At 33.6% G+C, this 18,942-nt stretch overlaps 1 protein-coding gene across 6 annotated transcripts in view; it reads left to right on the top strand.

Moving 5' to 3' along the window:
• Atrx (ATRX chromatin remodeler) overlaps nt 1-17,848 on the top strand; it is a 217,620-nt gene extending 199,772 nt beyond the window's left edge. For all 6 annotated transcript variants that reach the window (XM_026405589.2, XM_026405587.2, XM_077794035.1 and 3 more), the window contains 5 exons: nt 10,216-10,365; nt 11,327-11,452; nt 12,395-12,490; nt 13,015-13,143; nt 14,149-17,848. In XM_026405589.2, coding sequence (XP_026261374.1) covers nt 10,216-10,365; nt 11,327-11,452; nt 12,395-12,490; nt 13,015-13,143; nt 14,149-14,427 — 780 coding nt within the window. In that variant the 3' untranslated portion in view covers nt 14,428-17,848. The remainder of the gene's footprint in view (nt 1-10,215; nt 10,366-11,326; nt 11,453-12,394; nt 12,491-13,014; nt 13,144-14,148) is intronic.
• The last annotated feature ends 1,094 nt before the right edge of the window (nt 17,849-18,942 follow it).

Raw genomic sequence — 18,942 nt, 5'->3', positions numbered from 1 at the left:
TCAAGGTATATAATGTTGGAAAGTAAGTTTCATCCTTTAGTCACTATAAAATACTAGGGTAGTAAAGTTAATCCTAGTCCTCTTTAATTACTTTTCATGCTGAATTTATTGATCTTCAACCCTAAGTCATTATACCTTATTGGTTAAGAACAGGTCTCTAGGGCAAAACCACCTGGCTTTGATTCTTGACCCTAGTCAAGATATTTTGCTTTTCTGTGCCCCAGTTTCTTCATTTATAATTCTGAGAAAATTATGTCCACTGTTTCTTCAAAATGTCACCCTCTCCACTTTTATTTTCATCTTTGAGACCTTTAATTATCTAAATGCCTGCTCTTTTTCATTATTTTTAAAAATTTGTTGTTGTTATTGTTGGATCTTTTTTTTTTTAATATGCTGTGCTGAGAATCAAACCAGTGCCTCACACATGACAAGCAAGTGCTCTACCACTGAGTCACAACCTCCACCCCTTTTGGTTATTTTTGTGGTGCTTGGGTTCAAACCCAAACCCAGGGCCTCATGCATACTACATGCACACTCTGTCACTGAGCTACTAGGCCACAGTCCAGCCTTCTTTTTCCTTTACTTCCATGTCTTTTTTTTTTTTTTTTTTTTTGTACCAGAGATTGAACCCAGGGCCTCTTAACCATTAAACCACATCCCCAGCCCTTTTTTATTTAGAGGCAAGGTCTTGATAAGTTGTTTAGGGCCTTTGCTAAGTTGCTAAAACTGGCTTTGAACTTGCAATGCCCTGCTTCAGCCTCCTGAGCTGCTGGGATGACAAGTGTGTGCCTCCGTGCCTGGCTAGACTTCCTATCTTTTAACTTTTCATTTTTACTCTTATTTCTTTTTTTTTTCTTATTTTTCTACTGTCTTCTAGAAAAGCACCTTAGTCTGATTTTTCTGGTTCTCTAAAGTTATTCTTCAGTTGCACCCTTCCTGCTGTTTGTACTATCCATTCAGTTATCTCAACTGTTAATTTTTTATCCCCAATAGTCATCTGATTTTTTAAATAATTTTTTTGTGTAAATTTCATATTGGAAATATTTTCACCACTTGATTAATTGATTAATAACTGATTACATGCCATATGATGCCAGTTGCCACTCCAAAGATATATGTGTCTGTAAGCTTCTGAAATTCATATTTACTTTTATCTTCTTTAGTTTCTTTAAGGTTGGTTTTGGGAGACAGCACCAACAGCCCATGCTGGTTCACCATCTTGGTCATCTGATTTATAATATGGGGATAATAATAGTCGATGCTTCATAGAGATGTGAAAATTAAATTAGATATTCCCATGTGAAGGTCCTAGAATAGTATTGGCATATAGTCATGCATTCAGTTTAGCTGTAAAAATAAAAAAAAATCTAGAGAGGGCTGACTTGGATTAAGATCTCAATTTCACAGTACTTTTTTACTTCCAGTTTGGGGGGTGGGTGGGTATCGGGGTTAGAACCCAGGGCGCTTAACCACTGAGCCACATGCCAAGCCCTTTTTATTATTATTTTTTTTATTTTGAGACAGGATCCTACTAAATTGTTTAAGGGCCTTGCTAAGTTGCTGAGGCTGGCTTTGAACTTGTGATCCTCCTGCTTCAACCTCCAAAGGCGAGTTGCTGGGATTACAGGCATGTACAATCATGCCCAGCACATCACTGGGTTTTTTTTTTTTTTAATATTTTTATTTTTTAGTTGTAGTTGGACACAATACCTTTATATTATTTATTTTATGTGGTGCTGAGGATAGAACCCATGGTCTCGCACATGCTAGGCGAGCGCTCTACCACTGAGCCACAACCTCAGCCCCTCATTACTGTTTTGATATGATAAAATACAGAGCTAGGGGAAAAGGGCACTGACCATCTCTTTTAGAGTTTCAGCTTTCTCAGGATTCTGCTACACAAATGTTTTCTCCCTTATTACAAAGAAAATAAGATAAATTGGTGAATTTTCAAACTGGAAATATAAAATTTTCATATACTAATCACCTAGATTTAGGAGTTATTAATATTTCACTACATTTGCCTTATCTATTTTTTTCTGAAATATATTACAAGCATTATAATATTTAATTTGTAAATACTTCAGTATAATTTCTAAAATATTAAGACATTTCTTACATAATCACAATACTGTGAAATGAATAACCTAATTTCCTAACATTTTCCAATAACACATCTATATTCAGGTTGTCTCCAAAATATCTTACTTATTACTTTGTTCATACCAAGATCCACCCAAGATACACATACTACACTTGGTTGTTATGTATCTTCTAATTTGGTGCAGTTACCTCTTCTCCCTCCATTCTGTACTTATTTTACTATTTCCTGATAGTATGTTTGAACTTACTCTTCTAATTTTCATATATTCTGTAAACTGGAAACTAGAAATTAATCTTAAAGACTTGATTAGATTTATGATAGATATGTTTGGCAAGAATAGTTTGTAGATGTGTAAAAGACATTAAGATCTTTTGAAAACATTAAAACAAGGTAATGAGGATAAAGGATTCATATATATTGAGTGCTTCTACCATGTACTTTTGAATATATGATCTTAAGCTGGGGGTGTTGCTTAGTGGTAGAATTTGTGTTTAACACGCATGAAACCCTGGGTTCAATCCCCAGCACAAACAAGCAAATGTTATTTCATTAATCCTTGCAATAACTCTGTGGCAAGGGATCATCTAACTTTTTTGTTGTGTTTTGTTTTTGTACTGAGGATTGAATTCAGGGCTGCTTTGCCATTGAGCTACATTCCCAGCCATTTTTAATGTACTTATTTATTAATTTTTATTTTGAGGCAGGGTCTCGCTAATTTGTTAAGTTACTGAGGCTGACCTTGAACTTGCAATCCACTTGCTTCAGACTCCTGAGTCATTGGGTTTGCTGTTGTGCCTGGCTGAACATTACCCAATTATTAAAGAGCAAAGTTTAAAAATACAGAAAGAAAAGGAAAAGAAACAGTCTCTTATATAATGAGAGCAACACATTAACTTGTTTAAAGTTCTCTACAGTACTAACATTTTTATCTTTATCTACATAAATTGCTCAGTATTATCAAGTTTTTCACTTTAGATTATGAGAGATGTCCTTTAAACATGACTTACATTTAAAATATATACATACACATTCTCAGGTCAAATAATAACTTGTTAGTCCATCTATAGCTTTGACTTCCATAAGTCTAGGGTCTCCTTGAATAATTCCTACATCAGATAATTTGTCCTGTCAAACATCTCTTGAATTTTTTATTAGAAAAACTTGATTAAAGTTTAAAAACTTGATTTAAGTCTAAAACCCCTTACTGTGTGGAAACATGTTGCTGATGGTTTGTTGTTTTTATTAAAGTCTGCTTTTGCACCTTTAGAAAAAATATTAGAAATAAGAAAAAGTGCTTAAAAAAACTACTGGTAGAGTTCTCCCAGTAGCTTACCAAAAGAAGAAAGTATTTTGGAGAAGAGAGTTAAATTCTGTCAGATATTACTGATAGTGAGAAAAGATGCCTGAGAATTGACTATTCATTCATTCATTTAGTTATTTGTGTTTACTAGGGATCAAACCCAGGGCCTCATGCATGCTAATAGGCAGATGCTTTACCACCAAACTATGTCCTCAGCCTGACCATTAGATTTAACAACACAAAGATCATTGGTAGACCATGCACTGTGCTAAGCACTTCATATGTAACATTTAATTTCCATAGTTATCCTGTGAAATAGATACTTACTAATCCCACTTACAGATCAGGAAACTGAGGCTCACAGAGGTAACTTACTCAAGGACATAAAGCTAGGAAATAGAACTAGAATTTAAATCCACTTAAAACTAAATCTGCAGTGTTCATCTAATACAACAGCCATGGGGCTTGAGATGTAGCTCAGTGGTAGAACACATGCCTAAAATAAAATGTAAAAGGCTCTGGTTCAATCCACAGCACTGCCAAAATAATATCACCAATACAAGAGCCACTAACTACCTGTGGTTATTTACATTAAAACTAAAATTAAATTCAAAGTTCCTCAGTCACACTAGTCAAATTTCAAAAGCTTAGTAGCCACATAGGTTGTAACTTCTGTAGTACTCTAGAGCCTATGATCTTAACAACTGCACATAAACCCTCCCAGTTTACAAAGTTACCACCTTTTTATTTATATGTATGTGCATATCTGTCTATATATTTCATTTAAATCATTTCATTAAACTTTTCATCTGAAATTAAGACTGACAGTTTTTTTTTAAATCAGATAAGTTGATTCCAGCAGCATTATATTGGTATTTATATTCCAAGAAGTGTAGTCATAAAATTTTGTATTATAGGAGTTCAGAAGGATGTAACTAACATGTTGGGATAATCAGTAATCCTTTATTAATACAAGAACTTTAGTGCCACAATAACTGTATATTAATAGCGTAAGTGGTATTACTCTGTTGGTTATGTTGGCTAAGTAAAATTGAAGTCTTTTAACACTTTAAAGGAGGAGCAGCAGAAGATAGAAACTGTTCATAACCCACTTGAATCAAATGTATGAAATATGATATGTCAAGAGCTTTGTAATGTTTTGAACAACCAATAATAAAAAAAGAAAATAGAAACTGTGATTCTTTTAAGAGAATTAAGTGTTTGAATACCTCTTCACTTTTGTCTCTTCAATTACTCGTGTTTGTATAGCCAAGTTTTTTACATCAGATTTATTATTTTGGACTCTATTATTTTGGAATGTAAATTCCACAAGAGAATTGGTCAATATAAGAATTACTAGGTGACCTTATTTATATCATTTTAAATCATTTTCTTCAAATGTTTTCTTTCTTTCAGATAATAACTTGTTTAATCCATAGCTCTGCCTAAAACAAACAAAAAAACCCTATGATATAACTTGAAATAGCTGCTTTAATTCCTATTTTGTATGTATTCTATTTTCTTGTTAAAATATACTATAGTTGAGTTAGAGGATCTAACATTGTGAAGTAAAGATGATTAATACAGATTGTGTATGATAAGAATTGATTTTCCATTCAGGTTCTGCTTTAAAAGTTACAACCTCCAGAAAATCTCTGCAGTCATATAAAATCCAGAATGACAGTTCTCCACCTCACAGTAGCATGTGTAATAATTGTAATGGGTAATCAATTTTTAAAGGTTAAATACTAAATATAGTATCTGGCTCTTTAAATATTAAATTAAGAAAAAAAAATATTCTTATCAAAGGAGGCTTTACCCTCCACCAAAGTCAGTTTGGCAGGCCTGCGTTTTCTTTCGTTCAAAGTGACAAGTTCTGTAGTTGTCACTATCTTATTCATACCAGCAATTTGGGAATCAGGGTATATTTATAAATGCTGTCTGGCAAAGGTTGTGTGCTCTTGACCCAAAAATCTGATACGAGGTGTTATGTGAACTTCATTCAGTAAGCTCTCTAGTTACTTATCAAATGCCTAACTTTTTTTTTTCTCCAGCATAGTTTTGGAAGAAATGGTCTTCAAATTTGAAAGTAGATGCTTTTTGAACCAGAATATTAAATTTCTTTACTAAAAATGTAGACTTATTTAAGTTAATAAAAGGAATTTTCATAACCTCTTGAGTGGGTAGTTATGTATTCTAGTGACATTTTATTTCCAGAAATTGTAAAACTCAAAGTGATGGCAAGCAAAATATTTTTGAAACGTGACAAACCCCCCCCCTCCTACCCTCAGGCAAAGTCTTGATTATTTTTAACAATTTTATTTTCAAGGTTGAATTTCAGAATTAATTAGATGGGAATTTTTGTCAGTTTGCCAAATACTTTAAACTTCTAAATAAATTAACTTAAACTTTTAATTTATCATTAATTTTGCTTTCTTATTAATTGAACTAGTCATTTTTAAAGCTTAAACTAATTTAGGTTGTTAACTAAAATATAGACCATGCTTTTTTTCAGCTTGTTGGCTTTTTCACTTATTTAAGGAAAAATAAAGTTTAGACAAAGAAATTTAAAGGTACACATTTGGATGTAATTTAAACCTCATTTTGATGACTGTTGGCTTAGTGATTATAGATTCTGTTCCAGTATTGTTTTCAATAATAGTGTTACTATAGCAACTAATATAAATGCTGCTCTTTAAAGGGGGAAAAGCAAAACCTCTGCACTGATTTGTGTTGTATATTAGGATGAAATTTTTCTTTATTAACTTTTATAGCTTGCTCTGGAGTTTGCAGAATTGTTTTTCCTTGAAGAAATAACCTGAGGATCCTGTTCCAAATATTTTTTTGCCCTCTTAATCTCATTTTTTTTTTATTCATCGAGTGCTGCAATTAATTTAAAAGGGGAAGATGCAGAAAATTGTGTCTTACACAGCACCCTGGAAGAAAGATTTCTGTTTTTCTGCTTTTGAAATGTATAAACAATTTCTGTTTTTAAAAATAAGTCAGTTAACTTACTTGTACTGTATTAAAATGAAGATGATGGCGAGCATACCTAAGTCTTTGAGTATTATTGATTACTATATAGGCAAGTGACTAAAATACACCAAAATTTATCTAATTTCATTGCAGATTTGATAATAATTAAAATAGGAAACAGTTTTATTGTCTTAAAATAACTCTTAAGGGAATGAATAAATAGATAAAGTTTATATATATAATGTAAGTACTGTTCAGCCTTTAAAAGAAGGTAGCTAGGCACAGTGGGGCATGCCTACTAATCCCAACTACCACTTCAACATAATCCCATTTTTGTGCAAAGCTATGTGTGTATTAATGTGTGGAGTAATAGATAATTAATATTACTGGTGGTTATATCTAGGTTTTGTAATTAGATATTAGTATTATTTTCATTAATTTTTTAAAAAAATTAATTGAAAAGAGTGATTATGGTAGCCAATAGAAACAATGTGAAGTTTTTTTGGTTTGATGGAAAGAAGGAGGTAATATTTTAGCAAATAATCCAAAATTTTGTAGTGGTAGAAAACAAGTCACATTAACTTTTGTTTTGACTTCCTGGCATTTCAATCATCAGTTGGGCAAAAGGAATGTTATTTTATGGGCAGAGCTGAACCTCCAGCATAATCTGACCTTAATTAGGCAATCATGTTTGATTTGACTTGATAGGGTAGATATTAAATCTGGAATTGGTGGGAAGACATTAAAATCAGGGATTCCCCAAATTAATAACTCCTAAAGATGAAAATTATAAAATAGTGCATGTCAGATTTATAGTAAAAGAGTGAACTAGCTTTTCACAGGTTTTTTTCTGAGAATTGTTAGTCTATGTTTTTATATTTTCTTTTATTAAATTAATATATGCTTGTTCTTAAAAAAAACTTCCAAAAGAATAAAATTGTTAAATGTGATAGAGAAATAAACCTACTAGAATCCTTCAGGTGATTATCTTTTTATTTAAAAGAGTAGATCTGGGAAATGGAGGAACCATACCTCAAGAAAACAAACATTCCTCATAGTATGTTAGAATAAGCACTTAACCAGTAATTAGGTTAGGATTCTCTAAATTTAGTTTCTATTCCTAGCTAGTCCTTACCTGTGTGACTGAAAGATTGAATATTCCTCTCTGGTCCTTAATTTCTATTGATTCTAAGATAATTTGGGCTTTGAGACTATAAGATGCTAAAGACTGACATGATAAAGCTTCCTGATATCTGAGATATTTTTATAAGGATATATATGAGTGTATGTGTATACATACAAGCACACATGCATTTCTAGAGAGGCTTTTCCTTCAACCATAAAAAGTAATTAATGTGTGAATTGTGGTGTTATAATTAATAAATAAATACTATACTTAATGGATATAGTGTTCATTTTCCAAGAGTTGGATGTTTTCTTTAGTTCTGCTATACTGAGATCATCCTGTTAGGCCTCTGAGCAAAAAATATTTTGTCCATGTTTAATTTAAATTCATAGTTAGGCTAAGTTATAATAAGACCCAGTTTTATAGAGAGAATAAATCAGTGGCACAGACTGAAATAATTTGGTTGCTAGTACTTTTGGTGTTTTGCTTAGGTAGCTTTCATAGTGAAATGAATTGGTACTGACTGTGGTTAAGATCATAATTTATTGCTAGGCAGAATTAAAATTAGGGATTATCCATAGTACATTTGAACCTTGTAATTTATTTGTTATATTGTAGAACATCTGACTTCTCTAACTGTATTTGGCATGGTTACTTTAAAAAAAAATATGAGTGTTATCTTGTTGTATTATACCTTTCTCTTCAGTCATGCTTTTGGGAGGTGGACATGAGAGTCACACATCTAAGGAAATGTTATCTTTTAATGGAGTGAATCAGTGCAACAGGTGTTTTTTTCCTACATGCCTGGTCAGTAACTTTAGAGACTGATCTAGTGATACTAAATTTGTTCAATGTGGCATAGGCCACACCTTTGGATAGCAGATTTCTACACTGGATAAGAAGAGAAGTATTTATCCAGGTGTAATGGCACACTCCTGTAATCATAGCAACTAGGGAGGCTGAAGCAGGAGGATCGCAAGTTCAGGCCAACTTCAGCAACTTAGCGAAACCCTGTCTTAAAATAAAAATGAATAAAAAGGACTAAGGGGTTGGGGTTGTGGCTCATTGGCAGAGCACTTGCCTAGCATGTTGAGGCTCTGGGTTTGATTCTCAGCACCTCATATCAATAAATTTTAAAAAGAGGGGTGCCCATTGACACTGAGGATGTAGCTCAGTGGTATAGTGGCCCTGGAGTCAATCCCCAAGTACCTTGCCCTCCCCCCCAAAAAAAGAAGAGAAGTGCTTAGTTAACTTTCAAAGGAACTAAAGTTGGCATCTATGTATTCTACCAGTGAACTTCCTTGAAGCCCTCCTTTTGTATGTTTTATTTTGTTTTGGTACTAGGGAATGAACTCAGCCCTTTTTATTTTTTTATATTGAAACAGGGTCTTGCCAAGTTGCTAAGGCTGGCTTTGAACTTTTGATCCTACCTCAGCCTCCTGAGGCACTGAGATTACAGGCATGCACCACCACACCCAGCTGTATGATCTTTTAGTGTTTTCTAACAGTCTCTTTAGTCTTTCTAACAAAGGAAGTAGCACATACTACATGTCAACATGAATTATTATATAGTCTCAATTACAGCTGTGTCTATTAAGAAAATTGGTTCCATGATTGTTTAGATAAAAAGTTGTTTACATGATATAAATGTTAGAATATATAGAATTAATGTCAGTATTTGCTATTGTATAGAAGAAAACTTAAGGCCTCATGATCTGAATTTTTCACCTTGACTTATTTAATAGACATTTTGGTGTGATTAAATATGTAAAGAAAATTCTTTTCAAATGTGGGTCTTCTCTGTAGTAAAAATGGATGCATTAAGTATCACTAGAATTAATTTAATGTGCTATATACCTTCCACTACCTACATTTGATCATTATGTTGTTTACTGAATTAACAATTTAGAATGTGTATTCTTGGAGAACTTATTTTTTAAAACATGGAAAATCTTTTTAAAAAATGAGTTAGTGTGTCTTATATATTCAGGTCTTCATGTGTGATTTTCTTAAATTTTAATGTTTTTATTGACACAGAATGCTACTTTAGTGTCCTTACTGAAAATATGATTATTCCAATTTTTAAGCATTTGATTTTTAACCTTAAAAGACTAACCCAGGATACCATGGTTTTTAAAAAATGTTTATCAGTTGAAATTTGACTCATGGATCCTTAACAGTGCAATTTATATTTGACTTTTTTATAATAGAAATATAAAGATTATATATTCCAGTTAAACTTTCTTGTACCTGTTTAAATTAATTTAGATTTAGTTTTTGCTAGTATAGTGCTTGATAGCTAAAGTGTTTGCGAAAATAAAGTTGTTACATATGTATGAACAGGAGTAGCCATGATTTTTAGCACAGGCATCCACTATAATCACTTACTTAAACAGAATTGTATTAGCATTTATCAACTCAGTTCTAAGCACAAAAGGTATATGAACAAATTTTTTTTCTAAGTTTGGGAAAAAAGACTTTGAAAACTGAAAAGTGGTAAATTTAAAAAAATTGCATCTCTCAAACATGTTATGTAAACATGAAATTCTGATGTAAGAGTGCTCTGTTGCATGTTTTATGACTGTTCCTAAGTCATTTATAATATATATTAGACATGTGAAAAGCAGTCTTAACAGTTAACCAGCAAACTATGGAGACGTGAGACAGAGGTAGAAAATAATTCTCTATTATTTCAACCCCTCTAAACAGGATACTATACTTGCAGAACTTCTTCAAATACATAAAGAACACATTGTAGGATATCATGAACATGATTCTCTTTTGGACCACAAAGAAGAGGAGGAGTTGACTGAAGAAGAAAGAAAAGCAGCTTGGGCTGAATATGAAGCAGAAAAGAAGGTAGTTCACTAAAAATGCTTTTGAGGCTGGATACAGGGGCAAACATCTGTCATCCTAGCTACTTTGGAGGCTAAGGTAGGGCAGTTGCTTGAGCCAGCAGTTCCAGACCAGCCTGGGCAGCACAAGAAGACCCACAGAAAATAAAATTTTTAAAAACACTTCATTTGAAAGAGCAGTGAGGAAGAAAAGGGTCACATTTGAAATGGGCAATAATATAGTAGGTCTTCAGGTACAGGGTCCCCAGTTCTGAGTATCAGTTTATTGGCTACACATACATTTGGTAGTAAAGTAGGAGAGGACATAGGGAAATAATAGTTTACACTTAAAGAGTAGTAACCCCACTTCTTAGCAGTTGCTGAATTGAAAGTTGAGTAGGAAGCTACATATTTAGCATTACTTAGCTTGTTACTACCATATGTAGTCACATACAGGAGCTTAGAGTTTGGAAGTAGGAGTTGCTTTAGCATGTATACCATGAAGTCTAAATTTTGGCTGAATACCAGAATCCAAAGTATTTTCTTATTGGATATTAGTGCCATCTCCAGCAGCAACTTTATTAAAATAATTCCATGTTTGTTTTAAACACCAACCCACTAAAGCAAAAAAAATGTGCCTCAGCATGGGAAACCTTATCCTAATACCTGAATCCTTTTTAAACTCCTAACTCATTGTACCAAACTTCTTTAATGTTAACGTGATGTTAGGAGTCCATCAGAAATCACTGAGTTGCCTCATTCTGTGGGAATTATTAGAAAAAAAAGAATACACCTTTAGGAGTTAAAGCTTTCCATGTAATAAGATCTTGGTCTCGGGTGAAAAGGGTGTTTTGTTTGTGTGTGGAAGAGTGTTAATAATTTCCTAGATCTGAGAACATGGATTCTTTTCTAAACCAGTAGGTGATGTAGAATTTCAAGTTTTAAATCACAATGTGAGAAGTGCATAATTTTTTTTTTGTTTTTAGGGACTGACCATGCGTTTCAACATACCAACTGGGACCAATTTACCCCCTGTCACTTTCAATGCTCAGACTCCTTATATTCCTTTCAATTTGGGAGCCCTGTCAGCAATGAGTAATCAACAGCTGGAGGTAAGACGTGAAGTACAAAAGTAGTTTAACATGAATTAAAGGCAATTTCAAATGCCTTGTTGTTGAGGGTTCCCTATGCAGGAATATCACATTCTCCAAAAGATTACCTCTGAATAGACCAAGAAATTTTTTTTTTATTTGTTGACCCTTTTGAACCAATATATTATAGTAAAATGCAGCTTGTTCAGAGCACAAGGGAATCAGTCCTTGAATTAATGCAGTTTGAATTATTTTAATTAAGGAACAATAGGGCAGCCGAATGGCTAGGGAAATAGCACTTTAATCAGTTATAAAATATTTGAAATAAACACATTCCATTCTTAATATTTGAAAGTAGGATAAGTACATGCCTATTTATATTCTAATACAATGTAGAAGTACTACTAAATATATAATACTCAATTTTGTCAAATAAGTGATTTAAAACTATAATCAATTATGAATTAAATAGGAAACATTGGGTTTGAGGGTTTTTTCCATTTTAATTGGCACATTATAATTACACATAATAGTGGGATTCACTATCATATATTCATACATACATACAATATAAAAATACAATTTGTTCCCTGGTATCTACCCTTTCTCTCTCCACTTCCCTCCCTTAGGTTTCTTTCCTTGTCTGTACTGGTCTCCCTAGGATTGGGTTTTATTATACTAGTAGTTTAATAATTGAATCTGTGTTTTCCTTTTTTAAATGTGTTTATGTAGTCATTTAAATGACTGAATTATTGGTACAATAAAACTCAAGTTTTTATTTTCCTAACAAGACACTTTTGGCATTGATGGGTTTTATTCCTCTTTACTGAAGCTGAAATTTGCTTTTCCCATCAATTATTTAAGATTTTAAAACCAAGTGCTATCAATCGGCAAGAGGAAGGATCCCTATACCTTAAAACTGTGCTGTCTTTCTGCCCTAACTTATTTCTTACATTCTTCTAGGACCTCATTAACCAAGGAAGAGAAAAAGTTGTAGAAGCTACAAACAGTGTGACAGCAGTGAGGATTCAGCCTCTTGAAGATATAATTTCAGCTGTTGTAAGCTAATTGGCAATTGTATTATTTCAACCTCAAATTTTTGTACCTCCCCCCACATATCATTTGTCTTAATTTTTAATTGTAGTTTGCATTACTACTTTTGTGGGGGAAAGAATATAATTCTTACAGCTTGATTTGCAATAGTGAAGTACTAGTAAACTGGATAGTAGTCCCAAACTATAATTCAGCAATTTTACATAGATGTTGGCACAAAAGAGAAATGGGTAGAATCTAAGAATTAAGAAATTAACCATAGAGATGTATATGTTGTTTGCATAAATTTAATTACCAATTATGAAAATTAAATCCAAATAGTTTTTTTTTCATTCCAGAGATAACCAACCCATGCACAACATAGAACAACTTAGAACCCTGCTTTTACATCCCTGTTTTCTTTAGGAAAAAAAATAAAGGAAAGAAGGGTGGCAGAGAATTTGTAAAATCCTGAATATCTTTAAGTACCGTGATTATTTTCTCTCAGTTGTACAGCTATAAGGATTAAATAGAAAAATTTTTTCTTTTAGTGGAAAGAAAACATGAATCTCTCAGAGGCCCAAGTACAGGCATTAGCATTAAGTAGACAAGCCAGCCAGGAGCTTGATGTAAAACGAAGAGAGGCAATCTACAATGATGTACTGACAAAACAACAGATGGTAAGAGTTCTGACTATCTCTAGGTTATGTTTAATTTTCTTGAATTTGTAATAATAGGCTTGCATGACAGCTGTGTCAGCCCTCCTGTGAAGCAATGGATGGTATTCTAGAAAAAAATTTGTCAAAAACCTAGTAATATCGAGGAAAGATAATATATTCATTACAAAGGAGCAACAACTTCCCAAATGGATATTCTTGCAGTTTGTGCAGGATATGTTTCATATAATTTTAAGTTTTTGTATATTCTGGATATGTATATAGGAGTTTTGCCAGACTTTCATCACCTTTGCTATTTTTTAAACAACTTCAAAAAAGTATTCTTTTCAGTGTATTTGAGAATAAGAAGTGGAGCTCTGGATGATATATCAGTAGTTCTAGTAAATTATATAGTTCTTCAAAAAGCTAGGATATTCCAGGATCCTTGATCATCTTCCCCAGCTCAGTTGTTTGCCAGCCATCTGCCTTGCACTGGGAAATTTCAACTCTTGACACCAGGGAATCAACTTCTGTGGCATGAATTTTACTTAGAAAGCAGGGCAGAATTGTGTGGTTTTAAATGATCTTAGGAAATCTGAGATATTTCAGGTAGGAATTATTCCTATTACAAGTGCTTTTCCCTTTGGTGTTTGTCACTGAAATGTTTATTTGTCTGTCATCATGTGAAATATTCAAAAGAAGGACAAAGAAAGGAGATTTGACAAAACGTGCTGTAACTAATACTTGAGACTAATCACAGTACAGGACAGGTTACTATGGCAACTAACCTAAATGCTCCTTGCAATACAATAGTCAAGTCATTAAGACAATTTAGCCCTAAATGGTGTTACTAACTGGTTTCTACAGTAATGGTCCTGTGAATGCCATCAAATTAGTAATGGTGATAACAATAATGTGTTTTCCTTTTGGTATGGTACCCCCTTAACAAATTGATTTTAACTCAAAACTTGATACTTACCTCTTTGAGACAGGTCATGCACTTGTAACAACTCCCTTTTCTCTCTATAGTTAATCAGCTGTGTTCAGCGAATACTGATGAACAGGAGGCTCCAGCAGCAGTACAATCAGCAGCAACAGCAACAAATGACTTATCAGCAAGCAACACTAGGTCACCTCATGATGCCAAAGCCTCCAAATTTAATCATGAATCCTTCTAACTACCAGCAGATTGATATGAGAGGAATGTATCAGTCCGTGGCTGGTGGTATGCAGCCACCACCCTTACAGCGAGCACCACCCCCAATGAGAAGCAAAAATCCAGGACCTTCCCAAGGGAAATCAATGTGATTTTGCACTAAAAGCTTAAAGGATTGTTAAAATCATAGAAAGATCTTTTATTTTTTTAGGAATCAATGACTTAACAGAACTCAACTGTATAAATAGTTTGGTCCCCTTAAATGCCAATCTTCCATATTAGTTTAAAATTTTTTTAAATAGGGCATACCATTTCTCCCTGACATTTGTCAGTGATGTTGCCTAGAATCTTCTTACACACATTGAGTACAGAAGATATTTCAAATTGTTTTCAGTGAAAACAAGTCTTTCCATAACAGTAACAGCTCCACAGATTTCCTCTCTAAATTTTTATGCCTGCTTTTAGCAACCATAAAATTGTCATAAAATTAATGAATTTAGGAAAGAATAAAGATTTATATATTCGTTCTTTACATATGAAAACACACAGCTGAGTTCTTAGAGTTGATTCCTCAAGTTATGAAATACTTTTGTACTTAATCCATTTCTTGATTAGAGTGATTGAAATGGTCTTAATGTTCCTTTGACTGAAGTCTGAAACTGGGCTCCTGCTATATCATCTCTGTGCTTGAAAGTTAGAAACTAAGGGTTATCTTTGACACAGAATTGTGTGCAATATTCTTAAATACTACTGCTCTAAAGTTGGAGGAGTCTTGCAGTTATCTTAGCATTGTATAAACAGCCTTAAGTACAACCTAAGAAGAGAATTCCTTTTTCTTCTTTAGTCTTTCTGCCATTTTTTTATTTTCAGTTATATGTGCTGAAATAATTACTGGTAAAATTTCAGGGTTGTGGATTATCTTCCACACGTGAATTTTCTCTCTCCTGGCACTAATATAAAGCACATCTCCTAACTGCATGGTGCCAGTGTTAGTGCTTCATCCTGTTGCTGGCAGTGGGATGTGGACTAAGAAAATCAAGTTCTAGCATTTTAGGAGGTTAACACTGAAGTTGTGGTTGTTAGATTCACACCCTGTTTTATAAACAACATCAAAATGGCAGAACCATTGCTGACTTTAAGTTCACATGAGGAATGTGCTTTAACAATTCCCAGTACTGTCAGTATTGTGAAATAGTTCCTCTTAAAGATAAGGATCACTGGCTTCTATGCTCTTCTTTTCTCTCATCACCAAGTCCCTTTCCCCCAGTTTCCTTACATTTTCTTAAATTGTTTGATATCTTTTAAGTTTAGATCTTTGAGGCAATTTTCTGATCAAATGAATTCATCTAATACCCTTTCATGTGGTTTTATGAGAAAATCATTACAGTTCTTATTCCTCTGGGTCTGTAAAAAAAAATGACCTATAATTTTATTCGTGTTTGATTTGATTGCTTGAGTTCCTCAAAGGAAACGATTGTTTTTGACTATGGGAGTCAACTCAACATGGTAAAACCATTTTTGAGATGGTGATGTGACAGGTAGTAGAAATAGCTACAGAATTCGCAAAACAAGAAAGCCAGGTGGAGGATTTGTTCTAGGTATCACTGGATTAGAATGAGTTTAATGTTAGTTAAAACTGTTTTGAGTTATTTGGATAATAAAGAGATTTCCATTTTTATCTTGGAAGAACTAGTGGTAAACCATCCAAGAGCACTAGGTTTATGATATAAAATTTGTGAGGTTTGGTGGATCCATCCTCCCCCCAACCTTCCTGTGGTAAGACATAACTAACAAATTCCATGTATTTGGATGTTATGCCAGCCAATCAAATTTATTTAATTGGGGTGGGGGCAGATGTGTGTTTATTGCTTTAAAAGAAATGAAAAAGAAGATTTATGAGGTGAATTTTTGAAGGCAGAATGCTCTGGCTGACTGTTATCAGTTGGTATTTCTACAAGTCCAGAATACTTTAAACCTGATTTACTAGACCTAGGAATTTTCAACATGGTCTAATTATTTACTCAAAGACATAGAAGTGAAAATTTAGGCAACCTTCTAAACCTTTCTCACCGTGGATGAAACTATGACTGAAAGAATAATACTTAGAAGGATTAATTGGAAATCAGAGAGTTTGAAATAAAACTTGGACCACTTTGCATACACTCTTCTCACTTGACATTTTAGCTACATAATATGTACTTTGAGTATAACATCAAGTTTAACAAATATTTAAAGACAAAATCACATCAATAAAATACTAAAAAACTCATTTTTATATTTGTTTTAGATGTTTTAAATAGTTGCAATGGCTTAAACATGACGATTTAAAATGTTGCTTGTAATACAGTTTTGCCTGCTAAATTCTCCACATTTTGTAACCTGTTTTATTTCTTTGGGTGTAAAGCGTTTTTGCTTAGTATTGTGATACTGTATATGTTTTGTCCCAGTTGTATAGTAATGTTTCAGTCCATCATCCAGCTTTGGCTGCTGAAATCATACAGCTGTGAAGATTTGCCTTTGTTTCTGTTAGACTGCTTTTCAGTTCTGTATTGAGTATCTCGAGTACTGTAGAAAAGATGTCACTTCTTCCTTTAAGGCTGTTTTGTAATATATATAAGGACTGGAATTGTGTTTTTAAAGAAAAGCATTCAAGTATGACAATATACTATCTGTGTTTTCACCATTCAAAGTGCTGTTTAGTAGTTGAAACTTAAAACTATTTAATGTCATTTAATAAAGTGACCAAAATGTGTTGTGCTCTTTATTGCATTTTCACAGCTTTGAAAATCTGTGCACATATTGTTTTATAGAAAATGTATAGCTTTTGATGTCCTATTTAATGGTGGTTCTTTTGCACAGTTAGTTATTTAATACTGGGAGGTCAAGAAGTTTGGTTTTTGAATCTGTAATATACTAAATTCTGTAAAAGGAGATCTCTAACCTCAAAAATAATTTACATACCAGGAAGCCTATGTGTGTTTGTGTTAGTTTTGGTTGTCTGTGTGTAATCCAGCACCATTTCCTGCTTCCCAACAGTTGTATCATTCATTTAAGTCAAACAGGGCTACCAACCCACACTTGATTCAAAAGCTTCTTACCATCTAGAAGTCATATCAGGTAGATGGAAACTGTATTGCCTGGCCTCAAAGAAGCTGAGTATTTTACAGACTTCCCTTAGCTATTCTCATTTTCCCTCTTTTGTCACAAATTTAGATCTTTTTTTGTATTCCAAACCAAACTTTAAAATAAATTATTTACCTATCTCAGTAACCTTTGTTTCCTTTCAGGGTAGCAAGTTGTGAGGTTGTAGATACCTGTTCTCACAGTAAAATACGTCAATCCTTTTATAAGTTTATTTCACTGAAAATTATGTGCAGGTTATTACCCACCATATTTTACCAAACTCATTCTGAAGTGATTTTTAGCTATCTCCAAGTCAAATCTACCCTTAGGGAATCAAAAATTTCCACCATTGATACTTTTCAGAAGTCTATAATCTGAGCCAATCCCAGAGGATTGATCACATTTCAGAAATGCTTTCATCTGTGCAACATTATAATATATGCTATTATATGGGGGTGAATAAAAATTAAAAATCCAAAATATATACTGTGTCTAATCTCAATATTTGCCAGGTAACCAAACTCTTGGTATCACTAGTGTTGTATCTAATAGTGGGATAACACCCTACCCCTAAAAGTTTTACTCCCCAGGGTATGCATTGCCATACAGTTCCCTTGTGATATATACTGCCACATCCTCTCTCTGGAATAACCTTCCTGACACACTGATCTACTAAGCTAAGGTGATTATCCTTCCTCCTCTCACTCTAGGGATCTAGATTTCTTGATAGTGACCATTACATAACACCAAAGAGGAGAGTAAATAATTGAGGCCCTTATTAAAGATAACAAGGTTACAACTTTATTTGAAAGGATGAAGGTCTAAGGCAAATTGTGGTTTTTTTTGTTGTTGTTTTGGTGTTTTTTTTTTGTTTGTTTTTTGTTTTTTTTTTTTTTTTGTACTGGGGATTGAACGCAGGGACACTTCACCAAGGAACCCTTTTTATATTTTGAGTCAGGGTTTCCCTAAGTTGTCTAGGCTGGCCTCCAACTTGTGGTCCCCTAGCTGAGGCAAATTCTAAAATTCTGTAGGTGGGTCCTCTTTAATACTCGGAACATATCAGAAGCAATCTACTCTGCAACACTTTTTCTGCTGGATGTTCTGCCCTTATTTCCTCTCCTTGATAGAAATATGTAAGGGAGAGAGGAGCTTGGCCATAAGCCTCAGCAAAACATATCAGATGACTACAAAGAGACTTCAACCTATTAAATATGCCCAGCCCCGTCCCTGTAGTCTTCACATTAAATGCGTGTTGGTTTTCAAGAAGGGTGAAGAGAGATGGCTCGTTAAATGCAAGGATGGGATTTGTTTCAGATATATGAGGAGAAAGTATAGTATTGAAGGGGAACAAAGGTGGGGAAGGATAGGGAAAGAGACAGACTAGATTGGAGAGGACTGATGGCCTTGAAATCCTGAATGAGTAATTCAATATATGAGGATAACAAGGGTTTGTGAGGCGGATAAAATGCTCAAAGTAGCAGGTAAAGATGGTGATTTGGGCTGAGGTAATTTGAATGGGTTAGAATGCAAGGTGAAGAAAGATG

The sequence above is a fragment of the Urocitellus parryii genome, chromosome X (genome assembly GCF_045843805.1).
Source record: "Urocitellus parryii isolate mUroPar1 chromosome X, mUroPar1.hap1, whole genome shotgun sequence".
Classification (NCBI taxonomy): domain Eukaryota; kingdom Metazoa; phylum Chordata; class Mammalia; order Rodentia; family Sciuridae; genus Urocitellus; species Urocitellus parryii.
The sequence above is the reverse complement of the archived record's forward strand: the minus strand, read 5'-3'. Positions and strand labels throughout refer to the sequence as shown.